This window comes from Bos indicus x Bos taurus, chromosome 26 (assembly GCF_003369695.1).
Source record: "Bos indicus x Bos taurus breed Angus x Brahman F1 hybrid chromosome 26, Bos_hybrid_MaternalHap_v2.0, whole genome shotgun sequence".
Lineage (NCBI taxonomy): Eukaryota > Metazoa > Chordata > Mammalia > Artiodactyla > Bovidae > Bos > Bos indicus x Bos taurus.
In genome coordinates, this window is record NC_040101.1 from 6,452,877 (window position 1) to 6,475,288 (window position 22,412).

The 22,412-nt window shown below is 49.0% G+C and overlaps 1 protein-coding gene across 1 annotated transcript in view; it reads left to right on the plus strand.

The window, feature by feature from the left end:
• ADAM12 (ADAM metallopeptidase domain 12) overlaps positions 1-22,412 on the plus strand; it is a 395,901-nt gene that overhangs the window by 338,556 nt on the left and 34,933 nt on the right. The window contains exons 15-18 of the mRNA XM_027529319.1: positions 13,719-13,827; positions 13,937-14,135; positions 16,779-16,856; positions 19,571-19,679. Coding sequence (XP_027385120.1) covers positions 13,719-13,827; positions 13,937-14,135; positions 16,779-16,856; positions 19,571-19,679 — 495 coding nt within the window. The remainder of the gene's footprint in view (positions 1-13,718; positions 13,828-13,936; positions 14,136-16,778; positions 16,857-19,570; positions 19,680-22,412) is intronic.

Genomic DNA, 22,412 nt, shown 5'->3' on the forward strand with positions numbered 1-22,412 from the left:
AAGTGAAAGGGGGAAGGCCCTGTCCCCTCTGTGTCTCTGTCCTCCGTTGCCCCATCTTCCGGGGCCAGAGACCCTGGGCCTAGGGCAGGGCGGCCCAGAGCAGGAGCTCGTCACCCCAGGGTTGGCCCCTTGTTCCTGCACCCAGTATTCTGACAGTGAATTCCACAGCGGGTATTTTCCAAGACCGTGTCAGTGATCTTGTCTTTCTTCTGCCCCTTCCCATTGGCTGCAGGGCGGCCTTGGTTCTGGCCAGAGGCCCCAGCTGTGGCAAGGCCTCTGTGGTCAGCCAGGCCCAGGCAGGGGGCCAGGCCAGCTCGGGCTCTGTAGGGGAGAGAGAGCCAACGGGCCTCTGTCCGACTTTGATGGTGGGGTTTGGGGTTTAGGAGTGATGAGGGCAAATAACAGTGACTGAACCTCAGCTTGGGTTTGAAGCATGATGTGGAAGCAATGGCCTGAGTATGGAGGACAGAGCGGACATTGCTTAGGACTGGGGGCTCTCGTGGAGCCCACTACCACCACCCTGCAGCCAAGCCAGTGCTCCTGTGCACCGGGGACCTTCTGAAGGAGAAGAGAGCGCAGCCCGGATGCAGCAACAAGGCATTCACCGTGCCTCCGTTTATCTCGTTCTCTGAAAGTTCTTCCAAGGCCTCAGGCTCCGCTGATGAGCTTCTTGTTCAGTCACCAAGTCACGTCTGACTCTGCGACCCCATGGACTATAGCCTGCCAGGCTTCCCTGTCCTTCATGATCTCCTCGAGTTTGCTCAAACTCATGCCCATCGAGTCGGTGACGCCATCCTACCATCTCATCCTCTGTCACCCCTTTCTCCTCCTGCCTTCAATCTTTCCCAGCATCAGGGGCTTTTCCAGTGAGTCAGCTGATGAACTTGGGTGGGTAGAAAGAGGAAGTGGCGGTACCCGGAGCCTTAGTGCTTGGGCTTTGGAACCTGACCAGCCCCCAGACCTCCTCCCCAGCTGGACAGGAGGGCCTCCAGGCAAGGTAGGACTCACAGCTTCAAACGCTTCCCGATGACAAGCGCTGAGGAGGCACTCACTATCTGCACATCACACGGTTGTACGGGCTCTGAATGGCTGAGTGACCGGACACCTTTTAGCTGAGTGGGGTCACTTTGGGTCAGCGCTGCTTCCCCAGGCCAAACCTTTGTGGCCCGAAGCATCCCTAGTGGCCGTGCCTGCCCAGCCTCTCCCCAGACTCGGTAATCTCCCCGTCTCGAGTTACAGGGGACTTAGTTGCAACGCTCCCTTCCAAGGAGCGTTCTGGGGCCAGAGCACACACAGCACTCGGAGCTGTTGGAGGAAAGCGCGGCCTTGGGTGCCCTGCTGACTTAGAGCATCTGGCCCCAGCTCCAGGGTGAGCTCAGACGGAGCCCCACAGCTCTCTCAGCCCTGCCACTGAGTGACTCAGCTGGCTGCGGGCCTGTGATTCATGGTGACCGAGGCTGGTGTTCATTATCTCATCTGATTAGTCCTTCTTGAGCTGCCTGACCAGGGAGAGAGAGGCGGACAGACTTGACGGCGTGACTCACAGGCTGAGCTTCTCCAGAGCAGAAGCGGTAGGGAGTTACCTGCTTGGACCTGCCACGTCCTTGCGAGCAACGGTGGGGCCTGCGGCCCCAGGGTCCGGGCTGGTCCCTTCTCTCCCCTCCCACTCACCCTGGTGACGGAGGGGGCCCTTGCCCAGCAACGGCGGGCTTCCTCTGAGGGGCATAGCACACAAACTACACATCTCTGACGTCAGAAGCTCCCAGTTCCTGGAAATAACCAGCGTGGGGACTAGGTTGGGAGAGTCCCCCGGGCTGGTGGCTTCTTGGGATCCATCTCTCTTGACCCTCTTAGTACTTGCAGTCATCACACTAACACCCTCAGGAGCACTGAGACTTGGTGCCAGAAGCTTCAGGGGCTCCCTGTACCTGGGGGTTCTTAAAAGGGCCTTCAACCACCCGCTTTGCTAATGAAGGGTGTTCCTCTCCTTATATCAGTGCGACAGCCTAGCTCTCCAGTTCACGGACACCGGGTAAGCTTCCTGTGTCTGCTCTCACAGTGGCTTATGACACCATGCCTTTATCATCTTCTAGTTCCTGGGGTCAGAAGTCCTAAAATGAAGATGCTGGCAGGGCAGTGTTACCTTTGGAGGCTCTGGGGGACCATCTGTTTGCTGGCCTTTTCCAACTTTGAGGGGCTGTCTGCGATTCTTAGCTCGTGGCCCCTTCACCCTCCTTCAAAGCCAGCAGAACAGAATCTTCACATCTCTGTCTGTGTGACTTCCACTTCTGCGGTCAGATCTCTATCTCTGACTTTGATCCTCTGCCTCCCTCTTACAAGAACTCTTGGGATTATAATGGACCATCCAGGTTGCCCGGCATCGTTTCCCATCTCGATTTCTTAATCACATCCTCAAAGTCCCTTCTGCCAAGTTAGGTCGCATAGTCACAGGGTTCAAGGATTAGGACATAAGGCCCTCTTGGGGGTCCAGGGGCATTGAATGGACCACTTTCTAAAAGGGTAACCTTCAGCAGGTTGCTCAGCTCTTGTTCCTCATGTGAAAATGGGGAGAGTAATACGCCTTCTGCGTGGGTATTTTGTTGTCCTCTACTGTAGCTTGTCTATTTCATGTCTATGAATATACTACATGTATAGCGTGCAGTAACTTGCAGCTTGCACAGTGCCTGGGGCTGTGGGGAGGGCCGTGATCTGGTGGGAAAAGAGGAGGGCCTTGGGCTCAGCCTGGGGCAGGGTTGGAGGGAGTGGTGGTTAGAGCAGGAAGGGTCCTAAACAAGGTTGCCCTGGAGTAGTCATTGCCAAGGTAGGAGAGGAAGGGATTTCCTGTGTCCAGAACAGCAGGGGCCAAGGTGCACAGGAACAGGGACCCAGCCCAGGGGAACCGTAGGCTCTTCTGCTTGTCCAGAGCTTGGGCTGTGGCTTGGAGAACAGAGAGCCCTGTCTACCACCATGCACTCTCATTCGATAACTATTCAGCCATGTCCTGCTCTTGTGAGTTGCCGACCAAGAGCCCTGGTTCTGCCAGAGGGACACGCTTCCCACAGCCCCAGTGCACTCTCGCCTGGGACCTGCAGTAGAGTCAGGATGGGACCGTCACAGTTCCCGGGGCAGAGGTCACTTCCTCAGCTGGGTCCCAGCCCCCTAGCTGCAGCAGGCAGAGAGCAGTATATTGCTGTTACTGTGGTCGGTTTGCATTAACTTTTCATGATTCAGAAGAGGAAAACTTATTGTCAAGCATGCGATGAGTTCAGGATATAGTCTTTCATTTCCCAGCCTTTAGCAAATGCTCTGGGATCGGGACCATGTGTACTTTGGGGTCACTTTCAGCCCCTAGGAAGCCCAGTGACTCAGAAATCTAGGGTACTTGCTCTGCCAGCCCCTGCCGCTGGCATCCCGGTAACTTGGCCAGCATCATCTGTTACATTCAGGAAACAGTCATCAGTTACTCCCCAGATCTGGCTACCCAAACGCTGGCCAGTGGAAGCCCTTCCTCCCAACTAACTAATTCCTTTGAGAGGGACGTTTCTCAATCCAGCCTTATATTTCAATAAAATAATCCTCTTGCAAATCTTTCTACAAACAAAATGATAGAAAATTCAAAACATATGCCTGCAACTCCTAACAAGCAAAGTAATATAGTTTTAGAATACTTTTTGTGAGAGTTGTTCATCTGCTTGCTTTCCTGACGATTATTCAACAATAATTATTGATTATTAACGACTATTAACGTTATTATTGATTATTGATATTATTGATATTGATATCATTATTGATTATTAACGATTATTAACATTAATAATTAACGATTATTCAACAATGGTATCCTTGTCGGCTTGGAATTGACATTTTTTTCCCCCACTGATGCTTCTCCCACAAATCTTGAATCTCAAGACTTTATCAGTTAATGTCAAACACGTAAATGTTACCTGCAGCTCAAACCGGACCTTGTATTTAGCCCTCTGTCCGCTTCAGGCTTAATAGCCACAAAGATTTTCTGTCAATGCGACATGACCTTAAACATTTCCTTCTGAAATACAGCTGGATATGTTTCTTCAGGCAGAAAATTTACTTTTGCCAATGTTGTTTATGTGAAGCACTAGCATGATAACTGAAAACGTTACTTGGAAGTTAATCTTGCAGATAACTGTGTGTGTAGAGCCACAAACAATCTGCATCAAGGAAATCCTGAAATTATCTTAGTTTTATCTATTTTATCACTCACCAGAAAATAGCGTCACCTGATTGATGTGGTGTGAGCTGGTGAGACGATTTTTACGGGCCGGTGCCTCTGCAGTGTTTATCTGCAAGGCTGGTTTATTTTTACTTTTTAAATTTATTTTATTTTTGGCTGTGCTGGGTCTTCGTTGTTGTGCAGGCTTTTCTCTAGTTGCTGCGAGCGGGGCTGCTCTCTAGTTGCTGTGCTCGGGCTTCTCATTGTGGTGGCTTCTCTTGTAGCAGAGCGTGGGCTCCAGGGCACACGGGCTTCAGTCCTGTGGCACATGTGCTCGGGAACTGTGGTCCCCGGGCTCTGGAGCACAAGCTCAGCAGTTGTGGTGCGCAGGCTTAGTTGTTCCACGGCATGCGGGATCGTCCCGGACCAGGAGTGGAACCCGTATCTCCCGCACTGGCAGGTGGCTTCTTTACCACCGCACCACCAGGGAAGCCCGGCAGGGCTGGTTTAAATGACTTTATGACAACACACCGGGAACGGTACATTTCCAAACATCCACAGCATCAGGCTACAAGTGGGAAGAAGAGTGATCTTGCCAAGAGTCATACTGTTTAGGAGGCAGGAAAGTCTCCTTTTTGTTCCGTTGTGCAAGAAGGAAATGAGAGAATGTATTTGCTGGGGCTCTGTTTTTCCACGGAGGTGAAGGTCAGTGTGGAGAAGAGAAGCAGAGGGAGGACGGGGAGGACAAGCAGGCTGCGTTCACTTGTGAGGATGCCTTTGTGGAATTAGCAACAGGGGCAGGGATGTTAGTGACCCCAGGGAGGAGGAGCCAGCGCAACTGAATTGGGGACCTGTATTTGCATCACGGACTCATTTTAAGGAAATGTTGTTGTTTAGTCGCTAAGTCGTGTCCGACTCTTTTGTGACCCTATGGACTATGGTCCACCACCAGGCTCCTCTGTCCATGGGATTTCCCAGGCAAGAATACTGGAGTGGGTTGCCATTTCCTTCTCCAGAGGATCTTCCCAATCCAGGGATCAAACCGGCATTGGCAGGCAGATTCTTTACCCCTGAGCCACAAGGGAAAACCCTAAAGAAAGATTAGATCACATAAATTGTGGGCTTAATACGAGATGTCATCATCTCTCTTTCAAAAGACATAATGACATAGGAAACTTCCAAATCACAAGTTATATCACTCTGAAGATAAAGGTGGTAATTAAACTCCATCACTTCTTATAGAATGATAAAATGCAGGATGATGTCAAAAATCCTTCTGAAAGGCTAAATTTCATCTTTTGATAATAGCAGAACATCTAAGTGTTCCATTATTAAAAATTCAAAGGCTGTAAATTGATGTAATATAGTAGTGATAAGAAAACCTGTCACTTCTTTTCATGAGACAGATATGAAGTCTCCTGTCTTCATGAAGACAGACGTCTTTACGTGCAGCAACTTTGAAGTCAGATCTGTACCTTTATAACATCTTACTAGCAGATAGACGTCATTTACACATTTTCAATTATTGAGCCCTCTGTCTCTAAGATAAACGCCGGCTGGCTGGTTCCACACTCTTGACTGTCCTTCCTGGTGTCTGCAGGTCCCAGTGGTAAGGGTGCTCAGGAAGTTGTTCTTGGTTTGCGTCTTCTAGTCTGTTTCCTATAATGATGCTTTTTTCAACTGTAGGAGCTGTGTCTACTCCCAAGATCAGCATGGAGCCCCCTTTCTGGTCTCCTTGCTTATAGAATTTTTTTTAATGTGTCTAAACGTTGAGGGAATGACAGTTTACCTTTCCAGGAAGTAAAATGTCTTTTTGTGACTTTATATCTTCTTTCCTCTTAAGTGAAAAGGATGAAAGTGAAAATCACTCAGTCGTGTCTGACTCTGCGACCCCATGGACTATACAGTCCATGGATTTCTCAGGCCAGAATACTGGAGTTGGGAAGCCTTTCCCCTTCTCCAGGAGATCTTCCCAGCCCAGGAATCGAATCAGGGTCTCCTGCATTGCAGGCGGATTCTTTACCAGCTGAGCCACCAGGGAAGCCCAAGAATACTGGAGTGGGTAGCCTATCCCTTCTCCAGCAGATCTTCCCAACCCAGGCATCAAATCAGGGTCTCCTGCTTTGCAGGTGGATTCTTTACCAACTGAGCTATGAGGGAAGCCAGCATGGTAATACTTCACTTGATGTAAATGAATAAGTGAGGACCCAGACAAGGCAGACCAGGAAACTGTGTTTATTTACCCAAGATTCTTTGTTCTGAGGGAACCACAACTGACTTCCTACAGGGAGTGGGGTAGAGACAGGATGTGCTTTCCCTGAATTGCGTTCCCTCTGGTTTTCATTCATTCATTCTTGGGACACACCTGCTCTGTACAGGCCTGAGGCACCTTTTCAGTCCACAGGGGGGTTTACAGTGAGACCAGAGCCTTCAAACATTGCAAAAGGCAAATGTGATGGATGGAAGGTGGGGACAGCCCTCCAAGGCAAATGAGAGCAGGGGGTCCCGAGGCTCAAGGGAGAGTAGTAATGGGGGAGACCCTAAAGGACACGGCCACGGTCAGCGGTCCCAGGAGCAAAGCAGCCCCGGCCCCTCATCCAGCCGGCTCCAGCAGTCAGGTTCCAAGGAAGATGCTGATGCACTGGCTTTGGTCCTGTATCCATCACTGACCTAAACTTATTACTGGTGACATGGAGCAGTCTCAGGGGCCAGACTTGAATCTCATGCCCATGCTTTTGGCATTAGTTGGGAAAATTAGCCCCGCTTGAACCATAAAAAGTGGATTTTCCATAAGAAAAGGGGTTTCCGTTCCTAGAAAAAGGGATATGAGACAATTTCAGAAGTCTCGTTTTCTGCAAGTCGTTTTCACAAATCTCTATGGTTGCTCCAAACCAGTGGAGGAAACCGCTCCCCCCGACACAAGAGGTGGGACTGAGCAGTGCCCACCTCTAGCTGGGGGCGTGCTGGCCTCAGGAGGTGGCCCCAAACCTTGTGTGACACTGTCCTATAGCCTGAGATCAGAGGTGAAACAGCAATAGAGTATGCTGTGATCTGGATCAAGTTTCAACTGCTTAGATACTTTTTCATTTAAGTTTCACTTATTAAACTCTTTCGTCTTTTTTTTTTTTTTTTGAACTTTTTATTTTGTGTTGGGGTGCAGCTAACAATGTTGTGATCATTTCATGTGAACAGCTAGGAGGTTCAGACACACATACGCACGGATCCATTTTCCCCCAGAAACCCCCCTCCTCCAGGGCTGCCTCGTAACACTAAGTTAGAGCTTCCTGTGCTATACAGTAGGTCCTTGTTGGTTATCCATTTTAAATACAGTGGTGTGTACATGTCCATCCCAAACTCCCTAGCTATCCTTTCCCTTGGCAACCATCATCTCATTCTCCTAAGTTTGTGAGTCTCTTTCTGGTTTGTCAATAAGTTCATTTGTATCATTTCTTTTTAGATTCCACATAGAAGGGATGTCACATGATATTTATCCTTCTCTGTAAACCCCCTTGTCTTTAAACATCCATGTTTCTCAGGCAAGGCTTCTCATCCCAACGTGGAGACTTCAGGGTAAGAAATGTTATTCACCTGGATGGAACCAGCGTGATAAATAGGGTTCTGCCCCACCCTCCTCTGACCTCTGTCACTCACCTCCCCCAGCCCCCCCACCCCCCGCTCCATTGAAACAGCAGCAGTTTCAGAGTATTGATGAGATAAAAGTTGAATATTTTCAATCCCTAAGTGCTTGAGGATGGAGATGCGAAAGATCTTGTCCATTGAGTTTGACCACGAACTACCCATCAGAGTGTCCTTGCCCTTAATCCTCCAGATGAAAACCTGGAGTATATGACAGAGGATCAGGTGTAATTCTGGTCTCTGACTTCACAGAGAGATCGCTCTATCCCCAGGTGTCTATAGCCAATGAAATCATGACCCGCTAGGCATCCGGACTGAGCTTCCTTGGCACGTTGTGGCCAACAGCGTCGGTGCTGTGCCCGTTGATGACACGCCCCGCCGATACCTCATCAGCGAGGTGTGTCGTGTCATCTCCTGCTCCCTTGAGTTCTGGAGAAGAGCTGAGATGAGCAAACCTCTTGGAAACAGACAGTGACTAGTTTCTTGCAAGAGCCAGAAAATTAATCTTTAGAACTCTGCCTTGTTGGAGCCACTGGGCAAATTCATCCCAGAGTGGAATAGGTTTTCCAGGTCAAACCCCACCCGGCTTTGTTTCTTTATTTTTGGCTGTGCTGGGTCTTTGTCGTTGTGCAGTCTTTTCTCTAGTTGCTGCGAGCGGGGCTGCTCTCTAGTTGCTGTGCTCGGGCTTCTCATTGTGGTGGCTTCTCTTGTAGCAGAGCGTGGGCTCCAGGGCACACGGGCTTCAGTATGCTGGCAAGCATGCTCAGTAATCGTGGTCCCCGGGCTCTGGAGCACAAGCTCAGCGGTTGTGATGCACAGGCTTAGTTGTTCCATGGCATGCAGGATCGTCCCGGACCAGGAATGGCTTCTACTCCCTGCCGTGTCCAGCACGATACCTCACAGTGGGGGGTCCAACAAATGGCACGTTGGGGATCCAAAGTGCCCCCATTCGTTTCAACTGTGTCTGTTGGTTTAAGGGCAAGGAAAGGAGTTCCAAGGGAAGACGCTCTGTGTTCCCAGGGTTCAGTGGAATGAAAGGAAATCAAACTCAAGTGTCTTTGCTTGAGGACTCCTGCTGCCTCTTTCAAAATGAGGCAGCAACCTGTGTGCTGATATGAGCTCCTGGAGGGGCAGCCCAGGCTGGCTGGGGCAGCGCCCAGAAAGAGCACAGGACTCAGGGCAGCAGGAACCCCACTCACTGAAACAAGAGAAGAGGAGTTGGGTAGAGGGAACCTGAGATCCCTGTGCTGTGCTCAGTTGTGTCCGACTCTTTGTGACCCCACGGATTGTAGCCCACCAGGCTCCTCTGTCCATGGGATTTCTCCAGGCAAGAATACTGGAGTACGTTGCCATTTCCTTCTCCAGGGAGATCTTCCTGACCCAGGGATCCAGTCTGCATCTCCTGAATCCCTTTCTTTGCAGGCTGATTCTTGACCACTGAGCCATCCTGATATCAACTTTAAAATGCTCCCAACTTAAAAGTTGAAAATTATGCTTTATTCACTGGGAATTTTTAGGACTTTCAACCCTGGGAAGCAACATCTCAAGTAACCCTGAGAAAACTGCTCTGAGGAGGTGAGGAGGGGCATCCAGGTTATATAGAAGTTTTTCAATGAAGGGCAGGTAGTCTGAGCATCAAAAGGTCATTGCTAATTAAAGGAAAGCAAGATATCTCGAGTGGAGGGATTTCGTGCTTTTCTATATAAGGGAATATGTAAGAGGATGGGCTTGCTGAAATCATCCTTGGATATGCACCTCAGCTATCTGGGGAAGATGAGATGGTTGGATGGCATCACTGACTCAATGGACATGAGTTTGAGTAAGCTCCGGGAGTTGGTAATGGACAGGGAAGCCTGGTATGCTGTAGTCCATGGGGTCACAAAGAGTCGGACAGGACTGAGTGATGGACCTGAACTATCTGGGGCCAGCATCCTGTGTTTTCACATCCTGAGTGCCCTGAGGGTTCACCAGCTCAGCATCAGTGACAGCTGCAGTTACTGATGACTAGGACATCCTTTGTTTACTGACGTGGTAAGAAATGTTCCATTTCTCACTGAGCTATGACTGTACTTTTACTTAACATGCAAAGTATGTACAAAACCTCCCAAAATTTCCATCGAGGAGATTCTCTTTCTTCCCTCTCATTTCCCAAGGTGGGGCCAGGAGTTACATACCCAATCATTCAACAGTCTTCACTGGCTTCCTGTGATGGACTAGACCCTGGGGATGACCCTCTGGGAAGGAAACAGGCATGAAGCCCCTACTGACACCATCCTGAACTAGTTTTTGCAACATTACAAATGTAGCTCCCTACATTTGTAGGGTTGCAAACGAGGTCAGCTCCAAGGAGCTCTCCTCTCTTCATGTCTTCTGCCATCTTTAACATCCGGGGTCAGGCCATCTCCTTCGCCACGACTGGTGGCTGTCCTCAGTATAAACAGGCTTACTGAGAGCCTGGGGGTCTCACTGAACCTTCAGGACAGGTGATGTTCTTGTCCTCATTGTACAAAGGGAACAGCATCTCAGGAGTTCCCCATACGTGACCGGGGTCTCCTGGTTTGTAGGGTTGACACCAGTTAAGCCCTAGACCTTCCAGCGCTGCAGCACAACCAGTGACTGTAGAAATCAGAAATGAAGAGGCCTTCCAAAAGAAATAAGGACTTGATCAACGTTTGTTTTTGTTTTTCTTAGATCTCGTGAATGCACGAATATAAAACACAGTTTTCCCCAAAGATCAGTCATCAGAGAGAATGGTTTACTTACTGAACTCTTTTTTTAAATATTTATTGTATTGACATATAGTTGATTCACAGTGTCATGTTAATTTCTGCTGTACAGTGAAGTGATTCAATTATATGTATATTGATGTTCTTTTCATCTTCTTTTGCATCATGATTTATGACAAGATATCAAATACGGTTCACTGTGCTATACAGTAGAACCTGTTCTTTATCCATTCTATATGTAATCGTTGGCGTCGGCTAATCCCAAACTCCCGATCCACCCCTACCCCCGCCACACTCCTCCCCGCCGGGTGATGAGAAGTCTGTCCGCTATGCCTGTGAGTCTGTTCCTCTTTCATAGGTAAGTTCGTCTGTGGCATATTTTAGATGTCACACATAAGTGGCATCATCTGGTATCTGCCTTTCTCTTTCTGACTTCATTTAGTATGACTGTCTCTAGGCCCACCACGTCGCTGCAAGTGGCATGACTGCCTTCTTTGTTCTGGCTGAGTACTCCTGACTGCTTAGTCTCTCCGTCACATCTTGACTCTCACAGTCCAGCTGGGCGTCTACACTGGTTCTCGTGAATCATTGCTGGTTTAGGAGGTTCACTGAGATCAACTGACAACACAGGTTAAGAAAAGACAAGCCCACGTTTATTACGTGTTTAATTACTGTTCCCAAGATGTGACTTCCTGCTTCCACTTTCTTTATTCTGGTAAAGGAACTTTTAAAAGCAACAGAATGGATAATTAGGTTGTGGAGAGCCTAAACACACACCCACTGAGCAAACAGAAAAAGTAAAATCGGAAGACTCACTGTGGGTGAGTGGTCACTTGTGCCTAAAAATAAGATTTCCCGTGACAGCAATACAACAGAATAGAACGGATCAGCGTCAAAATAAACTGCAGATGAAAGGGATGTGCTGTGGGAAACAGAGAGGCTTTTTTAACCATTTTATGGAGCTGTGATTGGCATACAAAAAGCTGTGCATATTTAGTGTGCACACCGTGATGGGTTTGGAGAAAAGCATACACTTTTGAAATCACGCCCACAATCCATGCCGTAAACATATCCACCACCTCCAAACTATTCCTCCCACCCTCTTAATTTACTTTTATGTGTATATGTGTATGTGATGAGAAAACTGAACAGATAAGATTTACTGTCTTAGAAAATTTTTAAATACACAATGCAGTATTAGTAACTATAGTCACCGTGCTGTACAGTCAGCCTCTAGAATGAATTCATTTTGTGTAACTGAAACTTTGTATCCTTGGACTAATAATATCTCCCTCTTGCCTGCTCCCTGCAGCCCCTGGCAATGACCTTTTTACCCTCTGCGTCTATGGTTTCAACTTTTTTGGATTCTGTGATCATGCAGTATTTGTCTTTCTGTATCTGACTTATTTCCCTCAGCATAATGTCCTCCAGGTTCATCCATATTGTCTCAAATGGCAGAGTTTCCTTCTTTTTAAAGCCTGAATAGTATTCAGTTATACATATTTGGGGTTTCCCCAGAGGCTCAGCGGTAAAGAATCTGACTGCAATGCAGGAGCCACCGGAGACACAGGTTCGATGGTTCGATTCCTGGAGAAGGGAATGACTACCCACTCCATCCAGTATTCTTGCCTGGAAAATTCCATGGAGAGAGGAGTCTGGCGGGCTACAGTCCATGGGGTCGCAAAGAGTCAGACGTGTCCAGTTTAGGTAAATGCCTTTTGGAAGGACTTTGGGAGGCCTCTCTTAAATGCTTTTTTCCCCCCCAGAAAACAGAGAACGGGAAATGAGAGGTCCAGGATGGGGTGCTTAGTGCAGAGATCAACTGCTGAACCCATGACTGGTCACAACTGCTACACGGGCTTTGTTTCATTTGTCTGCCTGTTTGTTTGTTGTGTGTTTTAATGGGATGCTGAATATGTCTGATGAGGAATCAGGTTGAAGAAAGATGGACTTTTTAATAATAAGAACAGCATCTGATCCCTGGGAGAAGGGGAGCATTGCCCATCACAACATGGTCATCTTGGAAGGCGATGGAGCCTCCCCAGAGCAGGATACAGAGAAGGGCAGGAGGCAAAACTGGGCTCTGGGAAGTTGGCATCCTGGCAGACGTGAGAGGGAGTGCCCAGATAGGATACCCATGTGGAAAGGAAGGCAGGCCCAGGACACAGCACAGGGCACAGCTTACTCTGAAGGACAAGGCAACTTTGCCTGAATTTCTCACGTAGTCCTCAGCAGATGCCACTATGCAGAGCATTCTAGAGTCCTGTGGAGCTCCCGCAACGCAAACCCCAGGTACATGTTCTCACTTTCCTTGGCCGGAAGATGTGCTAAAAAGGACCGTTTCCTGAGCTCTCTGGCTCCCACATCCCCCTCTGCTGGGCACTGTCCTACTGTGTGAAAGGACTGGGAGGTTTTACGTCTCATGGCCTCTGAGGGCAGTCTCTGCCTGATCAACATAGGCATTCGTCGAAGCCGGTGCTTGCTCCAACAGGGAGCTTTGTGGGGCTGCAAACGGGGCGTGCGATCTCTGCCTTGCACGTTCTCTGTCTTTCTGTCTGCCCCTCTCATTGCTTCTTCTCATTAGTCATCATTATTCCTTGGAGCCGGCTTTAGCTTGCATTTTTTCGCCAGAATTATGTGGGAGTTGTTCAAGAAAGCAAGCCTCCTTGTTTGACCACAGCCAGCCACTCAGCGCCTTGGTGTGGGGTCGGGTCTGGTCCCAGAGCCGGACCTCACCTCTTGAGAGGTCGCACATGTCATGGGCCTGCAGAGCAGCCCTCCAGAAGAGGGAGTGATGGAACGCAAGCTCTGCTGTGAGCTGAGCAGGCTCAGGCATCAGCTAAGATGCCAGGTGAGACTTCTCGGGACACTGGAGCCCATCTCCCTTTAGAAAGCCAGGAGATTGTTTCGTTTACCAAGTCATGCGCAACTCTTGCGACCCCATGGACTGTAGCCCACCAGGCTCCTCTGGCCATGGGATTTCCCAGGCAAGAATACTGGAGTGGGTTGCCATTTCCTCCTTCAGGGGATCTTCCCAACCCAGGGATCAAACCCGAGTCTCCTGCTCTGCAGGTAGATTCTTTACCAACTGAACCACCAGGGCTGTTCAAAGAAAACTATCCCAAACACTTGCAGGAGGTGAGAGTGCTGCTTTGCTTCTGTTTCAGGTGCTAAACCTGCCCCTGGGATCTGCTTTGAGAGAGTCAACTCCGCAGGTGACCCTTATGGCAACTGCGGCAAAGATTCCAAGAGCTCCTTTGCCAAGTGCGCGATGAGGTACGGGGGGTCCGTGTCCTGACCACGCCACAACTTTGAACCTCCTAGATCACTTAGGGCTGCTTCCACACTTTCCCTCTTTGAGGACTGTCTGTTCTTGCCTTTCCAGAGACGCCAAGTGTGGAAAAATCCAGTGTCAAGGAGGTGCCAGCCGACCAGTCATTGGTACCAATGCCGTTTCCATAGAAACGAATATCCCCCTGCAGGAAGGAGGCCGGATTCTGTGCCGTGGAACCCACGTGTACTTGGGTGATGACTTGCCGGACCCGGGGCTCGTGCTTGCCGGCACAAAGTGCGCAGATGGAAAAGTAAGCCCGAAATGCTCCCTTGCATCACAAATGTGAGTCTGGAAGGACCCACTGAGAAACGTCCTGTTCGAGACCTGAGTTACAGGGATGGTTTGTTTTTCAAAATCCACTTCTCAGAATGCTGCCTCTAAAATCCAGTTCTTTGCACCTAGAAGGAAAAGAATAAATAAGCAAATCCTAGCTCCTCGTCCGACCATTGAGATGCAGATTTGGGGAAATCGCAGATTTGGGGAAATTGAGCTTGTTTTCTCAGCCCTTCAGTGTTAAGAAGTCTTTTCTACACTCTGGGTGTTATGCGAGTTTCCAGCCAGGAAATTACTCTGGAAGGAAACACAGCAGCGTATTATATTGTTCTTGGAAATGTGGTCTGGGTTTTTGGCACAGTAGGGACTTGTTCTCACCTGGACAGAATGGGAAGTCAGATTTAGTTTCAGAGACCCCCACAGAGGGACAGGAGAGGGGAGGAGATGAGATAAGCTTAAAGCCAAAGGGGGTTCTTTTGGAGACAAGGGGGAAAGGTAGACTGAGATATTTGGGGAGGGAGGTTAGGAATAAAGTGCACAGTGATTAAAAAAAAAAAACAATTGAGATTTTCACAATCTTCCACATTGATTCTTTTCCCCCACTAAAGTTTCTCATCAGACTGAATGATCGCAAGTTAATAATTAACATTTTAGGAAGGAAGATGCTTTGATTAGGGCCCCGTTTTCAAAATGAATATGAAACCATTACTAACAGGAGGTCACAGAGCAGAAAGAAAAGGTTCTGAGCCAGCTCCTGCAGCTGGGTCCCCAGGGCAGGAGTCCCCTCCTCCCCACCCCACCCCCTTCCCTCACAGGCCATCAATGCTTTATCCTTAAGGAAACAGGATGATATGCGAAACACATTATACATTCTGGGTATCTCCTTAATCACACACATTCATTTATATTCAAGTCTTGACATTAGAATGACACCACTTAAACGGTGATTTGAACAACCAAGGCCAGGTGCATCTGAACACTGAAATTCCAAGGACTCAATTTATCAGTGAGCTTTTCACTTCATGTGCAAAATTAAATGTGCTTTCATCTCCTTCCTGCAGAGCTCCAGTTCTTTGAAAGCCATCTTTGAGCCTGGGCCATGCGTTGTGAGGGGGCAGCACCCATCCGCTGTGATTCTGCCTGGGGTCCTGCTGTGCTCATTGCAACCCCAGTTTCTTTTATCAGCAGAAATGTGCCAGTCCACTTGGCCACGACCCCACCAGCCCTGAGAGCCGCTTCAACCAGCACTTCTTTCTCAGGGCATTCATCTTGCCTTAGATAAGCTGCTGGGGTCAGATGGTCAATGTCTCATCAGAAGGTCCTACTTGATTAAAAATACTTCTGTAATCGAAAAATTCGACTTTTCTTCCTTTGACTCCACCAATTTGTAACATTTTATGGGAGATAAAGAGCCTGATCCCATGAGTCTGGACTATATTATGCACCTTTGAAATGAGACTAAATTCTTTCAACCAGCCCAGTATCATTTAGCAAATTACTGCCTCTGCAGAGGCTTGATAAATACAAGGGAAGCGTCTGTTCTCCTCTGTTGAGCATTTCTGTTGATGGTTTATGTCATCAACGATAATGCTTGTCAGTCAGCATTTGGGGAAAGTTCCCATATTTTACTATCTCCCTTGCAAGACTCTCGGACCCTGGGTTCCTGGAGTCTTTGAGTCTCTGTTGGCCCAGGTGAAGGACTAGGCTGTTCTGTTCTCTCCTATATCTTTTAATAGTAGAGAAAAAATGAGGGCAAAAATGCTGCGATATGTAGATTTTGTTGCAAGCTCCAAACAAAAGTCATGAGGAAATCAGTTAACGTAATTTCAGAGTTGCCCAAAACCATATAACCTGCCATGAAGATAGAAGACTCCCATGATGTGCACATTGATGTGAGTCTTGGAACGGGCTGAATTTGGAGGTGGACATCAGAACCTATGCCCAATCTATGCAGAGAGCAGCACTCTGCCATGTGCGTTAACTGAAAGATGGTCTTCCTGGAGTTTTTCTTTGCTTTTGCTTTTTGTTTTTTAATTTGTGTTGGAGTACGGTTGATTTCCAAAGTTGTGTTACTTTCAGATGTATAGCAAAATGAATCAGTTACACATATACATAGATCCACCCTTTTTTAGATTCTTTTCCCATGTAGGTCATGACAGAGTATTGAGTAGAGTTCCCTGGGCTATATATATGTATATAGTAGGTCCTTATTGTTATTTATTGTATACATCATAGTGTGTAACGTCAAACCCAATGTCCCAATTATCACTCCCCCACCCTTACCCGCTGGTAACCATAAGCTTGTTTTCTACATATCTGTGACTCTTATTTCTTTCTGGTAGGTAAAGTCATCTTTACCTTTTTCTTTAGTTTCCACATATAAGTGATATCGCATGATATCTGTCTTTCCCTGTCTGACTTCACTCAGTGTGACAATTTCTAGCTCCATCCTGGCTGCTGCAAATGGCATTATTTCGTTCTTTTTCGTGGCTGAGTAGTATTCCATTGTGTATATGTACCACATCTTCCTTATCCATTCCTCTGTTCTTTAATACACAGATGCATGTGTGTGTGTTTGTAGATGGACATGGGTATTTACTATGCCTCCCTCCTTCTCCAGATCTGCCTGAATCGTCGGTGTCAGAACGTCAGTGTCTTTGGTGTGCATGAGTGTGCAGTGCAGTGCCACGGCAGGGGGGTAAGTAGGTGAACTGCCTTCATGTAGCCAGCCCATAATTAAGCTCAGCACTAAATCATTCCTTTGTAAAGGATTTCCGCCATCCATCACTTTGTAAAAACATAGCACTGTCTCCTCAGTATTATTTTCTTCTGAAGACATTCATTTTCTTTGACCTTTACATGGCATAAGAAATGGGATTTTATTTAACAAAGAAAATCAGATTGAGCGGTAATTATCTTTTAAATTGACGTTCTGGATTTTTTTGAAAGGACTTTGTCATCTTCAAAGTAATTTTAACACTAACCTTCCTTCATGAAGAGTTTTTCATTAGCGTTTCAAACGGAGCTGTCTCTCTCACAACCAAGATTCAGAATATGTGTCTGAACTGAAATATTTCCAAAAGCAATTAAAACAAAGAAGACAGCACATACTGACCACATGCTCTTGAAATCACATACAGTGGGTTTCAACTAAAGAAGGCTGTTGTTTTAGTTCAGAGGATTTGGGGGAGGGGAGGATTCTAATTGTTCAAAACCTAATTTATTTTTCCTGATGGGCTTAATTATTTCCAATGGAATCATATTAATCTTGATTAGCTATGCCAATGGTTCATTTGTTTTTCTGAAGCCTTTTCTGCAGAAATGGTGCTTCAAATTCTATTTTTAAAACTTGCAGACACTTGCCAATGATTCTAACACAGAATTATGGAGGTTTGCATAAGATTACTTTTGTGCTGTAACCATGAGGGATTGCAGTGTCACCTCAGATGGGTTTGTTGGTGGTGAGCGTAGCTGACTGTCAGCATAAAACGCAGTCTTTCTGTGTCTTCATTGGATCGTAGACTTCTTCCTAATGGCTGGAGGGAATGATCTAGTGCAGCCTCATTATCTGACTGATGATGGAGTCCAGACCCACGTGGGGGTAGTGACACATCCAACGTTAGGTGGCCAGTGAGCAGCAATGCTGGATCAGGGAGCCTGGACTCCTGACCCTCCAGCATCCCTGGCATCCCATCCACACAGTGGAGAGGAAAGGCCCGCATTGCCTGGGGGCTGAGCAGCTGCCATGACTTGGGAACAAGTAACAGCTAGACCCCAACCCTTTCCTTAGCAAGGCCAGGCTCACCAGCAGCCCCTCTGGGGTGGGGGGGCAGTTGTCGGGGCTATAATCTCTCTGCCACAAGCCGTCCAGAGGGCCCCTGACTGTGGTTCACAGCAGGAGATAGTGCCTGAATCCCAGGGGTGGTGCCCCAGCCGCAGGGTCTCTGGGGAAACGGCAGGACACTCAGACTCCAGGCAGTCTGGGAGGTGCTCGTGACAGTTCATTCTGCTTCATGTGAGCTTCATAGAAATGTACTTTCTCACTTATCACGGGCTTTCCTGACTGTTGGCCTTCTTGTTGGAAGCATCTGGGTTTGTCAATGTTGACTGTGGTTGACTCATCACAACCTGGGAAACATCACAAATGAGATATACACCCCAACATTTAATGTGCCTTAAAAACGTGAAAGCGTGGGTTTGGCCCCATCCAGCAGTATTTTGACGTGAAGCTGAAGCCTGCAGGATGGGAGCTCAGCCCTGACTTCCTTACACAGAACCACCCAAAGCGCGCCATCCACGATGTGCCGTTTGCTTTTCTAAGTGCAAGGGAAACTGCAACACTCACGAGCAACCTGAATGAGGAATCCTTTATTTTGCAGCTTTTCCCGATCGTTTTTCAGTTGTCCTTCCCATTCCAAATTTGTCCAAAGTCCTTTTTAGGGCCTTACCTGCCATACAGCATTCCCAAAGCATTCAGTCTCATTGTCTTTCTAGAAAGGATTCCCTCTTGTTTTCATAATCATTTTCCATTGGTTCCTGTAGTAGTTCAGTCAGATCCATGTACCATAATACATACCAGCAACAAGTAGAATGTCATCACAGGTGGCATCAGTCGCCCTGGATCACAGGGTGAGCAAGCATTGGCCCCTCTGTGGAGCCTCAGAGCCCACCAAGAGCAAAGCCACCCCTCCCACCTTCTTGAGCAGCCCTTTCGCTTGGGACCAGAGCCATCATCCTCTTATTTCACCAGGACACAGTTCACTGCTGGCTGTGTCCACCACTCAGCGGGGTAGGAGCTGGGACCAGCCCTCCGGAGTGTCTGCTGAAGGAATCAGAGCAGACTTTGGGGAGGCGGTACCTTGTGGGCATCAGGGGGAGCAGGAGGCCTGGCCGTCAGACTGCTGTGGGACCCCGAGTCACCCAGCCTCCCCTAGCATCCTGTCTGAAGTTGCCCGGGGTTGTCAGACCCTTGATGCCCAAGGGCATGGATTTCATGTCCCAGTAGCAGGGTCCCTTTCTCACTACTGAGAGGTCTTCTCATCTCAGCCAGATTGGGAGGGTTTCCTGGAACCAAAAAGAGGCACCTGGAAATTGAGACAGAAAAGAGGTGGGAGGGGGCCGGTGAGCCCTGATGGTCTCCATCTTTCTCTCAACAGCTGCTGATGTAACAACAGCAGATTCTGTTATATTTGCAGCCTCAGGCTCTCGACTGGTGTGGTGCTGGGTGCAGGGTGGATCCTCGAAGTGGTGTGTCCAGAGTCTGGCTGCCTCCATGTGGTGGGGGCACTGACCACAGGGCCTTTGCTTCGCTATGGGGCTCAGTTAGGGCTCAGAGACTTGGCGCTGCCCCAGGTGGAGACACATCCTAACCCTGCCTCCCTCTTGGTGTCTTTGTCCCCCTCTGCCCAAAAGGTGTGCAACAACAGGAAGAACTGCCATTGCGAGCCCCACTGGGCACCTCCCTTCTGTGACAGGTTTGGCTTCGGAGGGAGCACGGACAGCGGCCCCGTCCGGCAAGCAGGTTAGTGGTGACAGCGTGTCCCGGGGAGTGGGCCGAGCTCCCGAGGGGCACGGGAAGCCGGGCCCTCGGGGGACCATTGCAGGCAGGACAGAGGACCCGCCAGCCCTTGGGTGGGTGCACAGCTGGAAACCCGGTGGGGACCCCACAGGTCCAGGTGACCTGACACAGGCCGAGGCCCCTGTTTCCAGACCCTCTCTCATCCTTCCCTGATCTTTGCAGAGACTCCTCGCTCTGCTTTGCTCAGAGGCTGAGGTTTCCAGGTTCCCAGGTGGCGCTAGTGATAAAGAATCCACCTGCCAATGCAGGAGATGCAGGTTCAATCCCTGGGTCAGGAAGATCCGCTGGAGAAGGAAATGGCAACCCACTCCAGTATTCTTGCCTGGAGAATCCCATGGACAGAGAAGCCTAGCGGGCTACCATCCATGGGGTCGCAAAGATTCGAACATGACTGAGCGACTGAGCACACACTCAGCCTGTGATATTTTCTCAGTTAAGGTCATTCTACCACAAACTGCCAAGTGAGTGTGCACCTCGTGGTTGGAGGTTCAAACTGCTTGGTCAAGGCCAGCCTTGTTTACTGAGGCCAAGAGTTGTGAAGTCAAGTGCCTTTTAAAGCTCTTACTAGAAAGATGCCATCCTCTTCATAAAGGGACTGGGCCCAGCCCAGCAGTCACCGTTGCTGAGCTGTTGTTCCCTACGGGCACCAGGCTTCATGTTTTTCAGGCATTAATTGAACCCTTATGAAAGTGGGCATTCTTCTTCTTCTTTCTTTACATACAAAGGACCTGAAGCTCAGAGAAGTTAAATAACTTTCACAGAGTCACACAGCTAAGATTGAGACATAGGTCTACCCATCTAGAGACCCCCAAGGGCCGCTGTGCTGGGATCATCAGTTCTTGTCTCCCCAGAGATGAGAAGTGGTCTCCTAGCTCAGGGCCGTCTTCTCTGAGAGATTGGCAGCCAGTGAGGAGGCAAGCCAGGGTGACGCCCCCTTTGAAGTGGAAGCAGCGAGTCCAGTGGTGCAGAGAGCCCACCATGAGCCCTGCTGGGGAGTCAGGGGCAGGGTGGGCAGGAACTGCCCAAATACACTTGTGTTGCCACCTTAGCGCCCACCTGAGCCCCCGGGGCACTCAGTCAGTGGCTGACGGAGGAAGTTGTATGTCCTGCAGTGATGGGTGGGGTTGAATCTGTGGCTTGGCCGGTGTTTCCATGACAACAGACACAACACTGCTCTGCAGGGCCAGGTAGGAGAGCCCCTCCAAGCAGGCACATCTAGAGAAGGCAGTGTCGTGTTGTGAGGAAGGGAAGGGAACTTCTGGTCATCCCTGTACTGAAAGGTGGGACAAGTCTCAGTGCTGCTTCCAAGGGCGCCCAGGGTCCTGCCCTCTCAGCCTGGCCCCACAGCAGGTAGTCAAAGGGCCTCCAGGTCTCGTCTCTTAGCGCATGTCCATCCCAGGGGATAATAAGCTGGGTCTGGCCCAGCCTCCCTGTTCCTCACTGCCATCCATGCCTTGATGGCTGGCCTCTCAGCTGCAACTTAATTTTCAAATTGGCCATTAAGAGTTCAAAAACATCAGGGTTTTCGTTTTTAATGCATCAGAAACCCTGCCACATCAGAATGTGAATGTTCCATCCACATTCAAGTGAGCCAGATGTTCAAGGAATTGGAGAGGATGGTGGGAGACAGGCCGCATGCTCTGAGTGTCTTTTTAGTGTGGGCCCCAGTGGGTCTCAGGGTTGGGAGCTGCCAAAACATGGCAAACCCACGGAGTCACTAACTCTTCATTGTACCGGGTAAGAATATTGTTTAAATGAAAATAACTGAAGAGCCAAACTCATCCACTATTGCCATCATTTCATAAAATAGGTTTAATTTCTTCCCCCCAAAACACCTACAAAAGAGGGGCCTTGAGAAGCCGGCCAAGGGTTACACAGGGAAGGCCACACACCACGGGTCTTACTCTTCAATGCAGCCACCCACGTGACCGGGGCTCAGAAGTCCCTGAAGCTAGTATCTCTCCAGCATCTGCCAGGCGCCAGCTGCTCCTGCCAGTGTTTAATAACTGATCAGTTGAAGACGTAGGGATTTGATTTGAGGAAACTAGAAACTATACTCCAATACTTTGGCCACCTGATGCGAAGAACTGACTCATTGGAAAAGACCCTCATGCTGGGAAAGATTGAAGGCAGGAGGAGAAGGGGACGACAGAGGATGAGATGGTTGGAGGGGATCACCAACTCGATAGACATGAGTTTGAGCAAGCTCTGGGAGATGGTGAAGGACAGGGAAGCCTTTTTAATGAGCTGTGTTAAGACATAATAGGACCTTAAGCAGAGGCCCCTAGACTGCCGGCTCAGTCTCAAAAGAGGTGCGTGTTAGCCGGGAAACCAGAGCAAGCCTTTTCCAGTAACACTGAACAAGTGAATCAAGACAGTCTTATACTGATTGTCTTCCTTAGACACATCCTTGGTAGGACCTGTCAGTTGAAGACAAAGTCCAGAACCAGGGTGTGAAGTCTTTCTCCCCTGGGGTGGGAGCGGCTTCTCTGGTTCCCAACCAGCCAAACATCCCGATCAGAGGTAGGACAGCCTGGGTGACAGAAGCTGCCACCACGGCCATCAGCAGCAGCCCAGAAGGACTGTGGGGCACCTACCAAGTGACACAGACCCTGGCAGCCGGTGGGAGAACAGACCGGTGAACTGAGATCTGCGCTCCCAAGGAACCCACAGCCC